Below are 10,000 nucleotides of genomic sequence, written 5' to 3'. Positions count from 1 at the left end.
TCTCTACCGCTTGCCTGTTTCCCTCCTGACTTCAACATGGATGTCTTCAAGTCGAACATAAATAAATTCCTGATGAACCACCCCCTAAGTAATAACACTTTATCAAATCTCCAATACTAATGAATACTGCAACACTATCCCATTGATTGCTTTACACAAAATAATCCTTATCCCCGAGTGGTTTCTGTGCCTTGATAAGTGGTGACCTTCATGTAAAAACAAACTATTTTTTGTAATCCGAATAAATTGTTTCAATCATCTTTACGCATATAAATGTAGGTATGTGTAAATTTTTATGTATATGTGTACGTATAAGATTCATTTCTAACCTAATTAAATGATCGCTATGAATTTTGGAACACAGCTACTAACCATAAAGTGGATAATTTGAATTATGTTTAATTTAATTTACTTTATTCAAAAGCCATAAAAAGGTGTGTGAAAGTCACTCGTGAAATTCAGAAACTTTTGATTTTTGCGAAATTTTTACAATAGTTCATAAATGTTCCTCAAATTTCAATTCTTTTGGGTGTATTTTAAGGGGTCTTAGTTTGCATGATAAACGCACATCTCATTAGAAAATTTCAATATGGATCAACTTTGCCCCATTATTACCAGACTCTAATTAGCAAAATTCCCTAAATTTCAATTCCTTCTTAAGGTCTCTCAAGCTTAAGCCTTCAGTTTTCTAGAATGAAGATAATATAATGGATATTAATCCAAAGTGGAATCAAATTTTAAACATTATATTTTTATTTTTATTCTGTAAAGGGGGGGGGACATAAAACTGGTACAAGACTGTTCTGTTTGAAGAATTCATTTTATCTGTCTTGAGGCGAATATTCTTCTAATGTTTATATATTTTGTGTCGAGTAAACTCCGAAATTAATAATTCTACCACATCTGCAAGACGCAATAGTGGCTGATGCGGAAGGTAATAGGAAATGTGATAATGCAAACTTCATTTAGTTTCTTGCAAAAGGAGGTTGAAAAATTTTCACGAAAATTCAGATATCTGCGTTTTTGTACGATGTAAACAATAAATATTAAACATCATTTAATATGTATTCCACAAATTATATTTGTTTTTTGTTTTCTTTATTGAATATTTGATATCGTTTTAGGAGGAATACTTTGAGCACAGCCTCAGATTTAAACGCTCAAATATTTTAGATTTGTATTAAATTTGATTCAAAGTATTAGAATGCCAATTTCAATTTAATATTCAACTTGATAACAATTTACAAATTTTTATTAAAAATAATGATTAATAATTACGAATTACACCATAAAATAATACAGCATAATCACGATGATCAGATATTTTTGTGCCCGAAAATTTCTGTAATTTCTCATGACAACCCACTTTTTAAAATTTGGCTTTGTGATTGACAGAAACATTTCATGTCTCTCCAAGGAGGGGGTCATATGACTCCCACTGAGAAATCGCGCTCTGTTAATATTAGTTTATACACATCATATTTGGTCTTTGTATGCATTTTTAGGATCTAAAGGTTGTATGCATTTCACAAAACTATTCGAATGTAATTAAATGGCTCTTCGATGCTGGAGGTGTTTCTCACTGAAATTCCTCATCCGTATTGCGGGGAAAATTTTAATACAAAAAAATGTACATCGGAATTCTATTTTCGTCCTGCTACTATGCGATCTCTTCCGTTCATTGTGTTTGGTCTGCGCGATAATATAGTCTCGCTCGGTGAAAATGAAAAGATTATTGACCCCCCCCACAATATTGATACAATTATTATCTAATATATATATATATATATATATATATATATATATATAATAATGCATATACATAATGTATATAATAATATATGCATGTATAAATATATATATAATATTTAATATAATAGCGTATAATATATATATATAACATATAATGTATATAATCATATACATAATGCATATAATAATATATGCATATATATAATATTTAATATAATAGTGTATATAATATATATATATATAACATATAATGTATATAATCATATATATATATAATATTTAATATATAGTGTATATAATATATATATAACATATAATGTATATAATCATATATATATAATGTATATAATCATATATATATACATATATATATATATAATATTTAATATATAGTGTATATGATATATATATATGACATATAATGTATATAATCATATATATATAATGTATATAATCATATATATATATAATATTTAATATAATAGTGTATATAATATATATATAACATATAATGTATATAATCATATATATAACGTATAATGCATATAATAACATGGATAGTGTAAGATGTATATAATACATACAGCATGTGATGTGTATAGTTAAATAACATAATTTATATATATATATATATATATCGTATATAGTAATTATACGTTATATATAATGTATAATTACTATATACGCTAAATATTTATGTATTATATCATAAAACTGAAATCATCTTGCTTGGGCGTCGAAACCGTGTTCCTGGTTCCGCATTACGATGCGCATGCGTAAAGAAATAAAACAAAGCAATGAAGGGTTTTTTAATCGACATTTTTTTTTCGCCTTAAAAATATGTAAATAAAAAACTTTACATCTCTTTTGTTTTTTATTTTCATCGGCATTTGACGTTCTTTTTGTACTTTTTATTGCAAGTTGGAATCGTTTTCAAACAAAATCAAAACAAATGTTTACGATTTAATATATTTATATATTATGTAATTGACAGTTTAAAGGTGTCAGAATTACTCAAATCAGCATGCCCAGTCTTTGAAACCGTGTTAATAAAAAGAAAATACTTAACTGTCAACGCAAAATGGCATCTAACATGTTTTATAAATATTTTTAACAATTGATTTGCGTTACAAAAAAAAAAAATCAGGCAATGTAGTTGCAAAATACTCTCGATCTCTATATCACATAAAAGGAACCAAATCCTCCTAATCATTGTTACCATGCAAACAATAATAATGGTATTTCAGCAGTTAAAAGTTTTAAATAAGCAGAGATTCATTTTCCAAAATAAACAATATAAACATATTTATTTAACAATAATAAACACTTTTTATTTATTTTAATCGATATATACAGAACTTTTTTGGCACTTATACACATATTGAATCGTACTGAAATAATAACGTTATTATTTAGAAAGCCATTTTTAGCATTGGGAAAGGGGGATGTTTTGCAACAATTCTGCACTTGAAAATACTATTTAAAAATATCACGGTTTAATAAATGCAAAAGCACCGGGTTTTTTTACATTTAAAACAATATAAATAGAATTTATTATAATTTTAAACAATATAAACCTTTTTATTTTTATTTTGAAACAACATCAAGAGATTTCTTATAATTTATACAATATAAACTTTTTTATTTTTAATTTTAAACAATATTAACAGAAATTTTCAAACAAATATTGTTAACGAATGCTTTTGATTATACCATGCACGGTTTTCGCGTCCGAAAATTCTAAAATCATTATTATGATGTATTTTCATTGCAAGTTGGAATCGTTTTCATACATGAAAACAGAGCAATTTTTTCTAGTGTAAAACAAAACAAAACAAATACCCACTTGAGCAATTTACATATTTTAAAAAATATTTAGTATTTTTTTACGACTTAACCCAGCAAGAAATCAAAATCAATTTGTTTTGCTAATACGTTTCAACGGCTTTTGAAGATAATATAAAAGAATTAATCTTTTTTAAATTACAAAAATTTAACATCTTAGAGCGCGGGATCATTTCCCTATATAAATTTAACGTAAAATTAGCACCCACGTCTTGGCCACGTAGCGGTAAAGAGACATGTAATCGTTAGCATTTTTTCAAGTTTAGTGGCGGGAGTGAGAGGCAAAAAGTGGGAACGATATGGGGGAGTCATAAGTTCCGAACATATTAAAAATACATAAAAACACTTCCAAACTATGTGGGATGGGGATGGTAAAAAGATTTGCTTTGAAAAGGTTTCACTGTTAAATATTACTTAATTATTATTTCCTGTTATTTTTAAGGCTGTTAAAACACAAAAAAAGCTGGCCATGTACAATACATACCCCCTCCTTGTATTTTTTTTTCTTTTCGTTTCTTTTTTCAATTTTTTTCTATGGATTACAACTCCCTTATATAAAGGATTTTTCGTTTAATCTAAGGGCACTGATGTTTGGTCTACATTTTTGTTTTCCCGCGCGCGTTTATGCATTAATTCTGTATAGCCATTTGCACTCTTGTACATTAATTCTGCATAGTCACTATTCCATAGCTAGCTATAACATATATTGACTTAATGGATCACGGGTAGTCTAGTCTAGTCTAGTCTAGTATATATGTGTGTGTGTGTGCTGGTAGAAAACCAAGCAAAAATAGCCCCAGTCGTTCAAGAACGTAATGTAATGCGTGTGCACACAACCAGCAATAACTCCGGCGTTGCCCAGAATACTATTCAACACTCTATTTTGTTTAATTTTCGACTTTTGACCAAATATTGAAACTCCCTAAAGGATCGTCTAATACCGATTATTTATTTGTTGTTCTAACCTAAGATTCCACACTATTACTTTTTCAAACTAAATAAACGCTTTAAAATCAGTTAAAACATTAAAAAAAAATTCCTGTAGATAGTAAAGTAACTTATCTTGCCTTTATTTGTTATTTATTTGTTTTTATTTCATTCTGCTTCATTTTGTTGACTACACTGCAAAAAGCCTCATATTTGAAATTGTGTAACATTTTAAATATTGTCGTTCGCACCGTCAATTAAAACCAATATTGTTTGGGTGTTCACTCGATTTTCACGATGATTTTTAATTCTTCAGAGTATTAGATATTTATGAAAGAATACGTCTGCTGTTTGTATATTTTTTCTTAACCATTGAATAATGGATAAAACTCGTGCTCATTTCATTGTAGGCCTTGGCTGGCTTTCTTCTCATCACGACAAGAGATGGGAAATTAGTCTACATTTCAGAAAATGTCACAGAATACTTAGGCCATTCGATGGTAAGTATTAACTGGAAAAGTACAACCTGTATGCGTTTTGTGTATGTGAGGTGTGATTTTCTATGCATACATGATTGGTGTTTATGTGCATTTTTTTGTGTGTTTGTGTCTTTATGCATGTGTGTATTTGGATTGTCTTAAACCCCTGTTTGCACATTTGCGTAATTTGACGCTCGAATGGAAAAGAGAAACAAGAAACAGAAGACGGCGATGATTACTTATAATTACTCAAACATAAAATTAGCTTATAATCACCAACCCATAGGATTAACTTATAATAAGCGAATTGACAATAACAGATATATAAAATTAATTTGTAATGACCGACCCACAGGATTATCTTATAAGGACCGGTCTATAGAGTTTTCTTTTAATGGCAGACCAACAAGATTATCTCTTTATGACCGACCAACAAGATTATCTTATAATGACCGACCTACACCATGCTTATATGCACTTATAATGACCGACTCATAGAATTATCTTATAGTGACCGACCCACAGTATTAACTTATAATGAACGACCAACTATATTAACTGATGATGGTTCTTTTTTTGTGGTACTCGTTTCGGCGGATATCCGGCTTTCATCGAAAGAGAGTTTTTAGGGAATACCAAATTCACATGCAATTCCCAACCGCATGCATAACCCGGCTGGCGAAGATGACATACAGTGCTTAATATTCCTTAATGATAGTAGGCAGGCTTAACGTCACTTTACTGTAACAAGAACCGATGTGTCCACGAGTATTCCACATATCTTATAATGATATCTTATATTAGCTTATAATAACTAGAGCTGTGACAACAGAATATTATTTTCATTCTTTTGACTCTCTGGTATATATCCGACGCAGTTAGACACACTTAATCAACCGAGAACCACATTTGTCTATATAAAAATATAAGATATTAACGGATATATACTCAAGAGTAAAAACAATGAAAAGAATGTGCTGTTGTCACAGCCCTAATAATGACCGATTACCTTTAAAATTTAACTACATAGATTAACTTATAATGAATTAGCCATAAACGTTATTAAAGAATACTTTATCAGTAAATCATTACAAAAATGCATTATTACATGAAGATTATGTCATTTCTTTTTGCAGGTCGACATGAAAACACAAGGAGACAGTCTTTTTGACATTATAGACAAGCGAGATCATATCACAGTGCAGGCGCAGTTGATGAGAGGCGGCACAGATGTTGTTCCCGGACAACCTCTTGCATTCTTTTGTCGGATGAATATGTCCAGAAGTGTAAAACGCCAATCCGGTTTCGGAGATGTTAAAGTGAGTTCATATTAGTTTGTTTCATGAATGAAATAAGACGATGCCACTGAATACACTTACATATCGATAACAATAAAATATGTTTCTCTTTTCTTCTATCAGACGATGCACGTTCGTGGCCATTTTGTGTCCGTGCCGGATCCAGAACGAGGAGGGGAACAGCTCGTCTTCGCGTCGTTTTGTTATCCGCTCATCACCATTGACAGCAAAGACACGCTTCTACTCAGTGACACCATGATTTTCAAATCCGCTCACAGACTGGATATGACATTTTTAGAGATTTCTCACAGGTGAATATTTAATTATGATAACACTTATAAAATGCTAGCAGAGCTACTCTGCATTGCCCCGGAAAACGGATAAAAAGAGTTAAAATAAGTGTAGTATTTTTTACCCACTTTCTGCCTGTCTTTCTCTCTCAATATATATATATATATATATATATATATATATATATATATATATATATATATATATATATAAGCACGATGCAACTACTCTTCGGATTTTTTTTTTTCGGATTTACGTGATCATACCTAAATTCTATTTTCTTTTCTTTTTAAAGTAAATGAATTCTTATTCTTCTGATGAGTCAGGGTGGAAAATGTCTAAAAAATTGCACAATAATCATATGATTGTTTCTGCCCTACGAAACTGGTGCTGTAAAAAATTGAATATTTTAATATGCAGAAAGGAATAAACGGTAAGATGGATAACATCTTGGAATCGGGAATGTAGACGTTTTGTCATTTATTTGTATATGCTCTATTGTTATATTTAACATACATTGAGCTTCATAAATAAAAGGATTGGTATGAATAATGGGTGAAATATAATTGAATAGGCATATTTTCTCATATATATATATATATATATATATATATATATATATATATATATATATATATATAATTGCTGCTGCTGTAGCGGAGAGACCGTTTAATAATGATAATAATAGTAATAAATTATAAATATATTAGATTTTTTTTTAATCTGTCTGTCTGTTTGTCTGTCTGTCCGTTCCATTTTTCCTCGAAAACTACTGGACCGATCTGACTGAAATATTGTATGGACCTTTGCTATGTTTAATAGTGATGTTTAATAGTGTACGACTAGAGCTAGATTATTCCATTGTCTTTACTGATTTCAAGAAATATATTTTAATAGGATAAAAAATATCGCTGAACAAACTTATTCAGTGGATTCCACAGTCAGATTAATAAGTGATAGATGAATTTTAATTTTCTCAACCTAACTGTGGAATTTTATACATTGAAGTTTATTCATGAATATCTATTATATTTATTACATAACATCCTTGAAATAGGCAGAAACAATTGTCTATAAATAAAATGTTTTTCTGTTTCTCTGAATAACTAAGGTTTACAGGATGTTATCTATATCATATTTCTCTTTGTTTGTCTGTCCGTTCTACTTTTTCTCGGAAACTACTTGTCCACTCTGACTGAATTTTTGAGTTAACCTTTGTTCAGATAAGGTGCAACAAACTAAATATTGTGGTATCAGTTTGATGCACCATTATGTATTAATAGATATTAGTATTTAATACAAAAAATGATCACTAATTTAACAATATTCAACCATCAATTTGGCATAAAGCACTCATTCTAAGTCAACAGACTATAAATTTTGCCCATTTTTAATGGATCAAAACGTCTCCTATAAAAATAATCTGTGTTGAATAAATGACGAGTGATTGATTTTTTTTTTTCAATATTCTTTTTATTCTAATTATTGAACGAAGCGGACACAAAATCGAACAATTATTTACCATCAGATGTTTTTATTTTAAATCCTCCGAATTATTTGTAAATTTTCAAGGCTTTACAATCTTTCTATGTTTTAGTGGTGAATTTCACTTGGGCGTCAGTAGCGACGAAATGGTTTCGAAATCCTGGTATTCCATTTTGCACCCGGAAGACATTTGGGAAGGCCAAACAAAACATATCCAGCGTAAGTAACATTTTATAACATGATACACAGAACTTGTCACAGTTTGCTCGGGTTGCTTTTTTTCTTTCTAATTCGTGCAATACCAAATCACGTGACGACGATAGGTCAATGAGTTTGATCTATCCACGTGGTCACTCATATAGAAAAAAAAAACGTGAGTTCTTAATCCATTTCCTTTTCCCTTATTTTCTGATCTGAGTATTAACGTAGCGATATGATTGCCAAATCTCTTTTCCCCCCATTTCGTCTAATCACTGGTATGGCGACATTCATTTGTCCTCTGCTCCTATTTAGCTTGAGCAAGTTCTATGACGTGCGATTACTCACCTTCACACCAGCAGATCAGTTCTGTTGATGTATGTTGGAGACAGCATACGACCGGTTGTTGTTGTTCCCCCCATACTAGTTATATTCGACGTGGCCTACATATATCATTAAGTCAGGCTATTCCTGAAACTCACGTATGAACAAAATTGACACGTGCGTATAATTCGGTGTAATTGTAGGCGCAAATAAATCCTGTTTAAATATTTGTTATAAATAATTCCTGTCTTTTTGTTAAATCTCTTTTGTTTATGTTTAAGAACAATTATAATTCGGAAAATACGTCTTAATTCGTCTGTTGGTTTAGTTACGGGAAAAGAATACTTTACGTTCAATGCTCATCTCTGTCCAAGAATATTTTAGTGTGTTTATAATTTGAATAGAATTCTTAATAAAACATGTGATCAATAAAACATTTAAATAAAATGTAAAAATTTTATATAATCAACAACTAATAAGTTTCAACGAAACATTTTAAATGTTCTGCCATTATTCAGTGGTTTACATAGATGATAATCTGACGGAATCATGTTATTTTGAATCGATTTGTTGAGATTAATTTTGTCCTCGGTCACGTGTTGATAGAGCGGTCATCCATTGGCTTAATCACACACAATAAAGGTGGGACTCAGAAGTTCACTTCCTCTTTCCTCCCTTTTTTGGTTTAATACTTAAACTGGAAACATTGTTAGTAATTGTCTGTATTTTTTTAGATGAGGTGTTTTCATTGATTGAGATTGTCGGACTGACTTCCTCATCTTGGTTGTTATCGTCACAACGTTTCGGCCGTTTTGCCCTCCGGCCTTCATCAGGTGTTTTGTATCGAACTGGGGAACCTCGTTCGATACAAAACACCTGATGAAGGCCGGAGGGCAAAACGGCCGAAACATTGTGACGATAACAACCAAGACGAGGAAGTCAGTCCGACAATCTCAATCAATGGAAACATTGTTGTCCCGAGTTTCTTTTTGGTGCAAACGATATGACATGTAATTAGCCTCCTCACCAAACATCCCAGTTCCGTTGATACGCCTTTACACATGTTGGTATGTACGCCTTTTCATGCTTTCACGTATTAGGAAGATTGCTTTCATAATTTAGGGCATTACCTACATGCACAAATAAATCCCGTTATATGTTTATAAATAAGCTCCATGCAATTTTTTGCTCATCACTTTTGTTTATATGTAAGAATAATTAAGAAATCAATAATATGATCGTTTCGTCAAATGTTGTAAGTTTTCAATCTTCGTTAAGTGTTAAAAAATTATTTTGGGCATTGTTCCATATGAACAAAAATTTATTGCTTCCAATATAAACTTCCGACTACATTATATTGCAAAATAATTGCCACTAAATTCTAACATTTCAAATTAAATT

The 10,000-nt window shown here is 30.5% G+C and overlaps 1 protein-coding gene across 1 annotated transcript in view; it reads left to right on the top strand.

Annotated features, from left to right (window-relative positions):
- The window catches only part of LOC145255755 (uncharacterized), a 142,305-nt gene that overhangs the window by 73,787 nt on the left and 58,518 nt on the right, over positions 1-10,000 (top strand). The window contains exons 4-7 of the mRNA XM_080114404.1: positions 4,935-5,024; positions 6,140-6,322; positions 6,425-6,612; positions 8,190-8,296. Of these exons, the coding sequence (XP_079970530.1) occupies positions 4,935-5,024; positions 6,140-6,322; positions 6,425-6,612; positions 8,190-8,296 (568 nt within the window). The remainder of the gene's footprint in view (positions 1-4,934; positions 5,025-6,139; positions 6,323-6,424; positions 6,613-8,189; positions 8,297-10,000) is intronic.

This window comes from Euprymna scolopes, chromosome 31, assembly GCF_053919585.1.
Source record: "Euprymna scolopes isolate OS-2025 chromosome 31, ASM5391958v1, whole genome shotgun sequence".
In the NCBI taxonomy this organism is placed as follows: Eukaryota; Metazoa; Mollusca; class Cephalopoda; order Sepiida; family Sepiolidae; genus Euprymna; species Euprymna scolopes.
The sequence above is the reverse complement of the archived record's forward strand: the minus strand, read 5'-3'. Positions and strand labels throughout refer to the sequence as shown.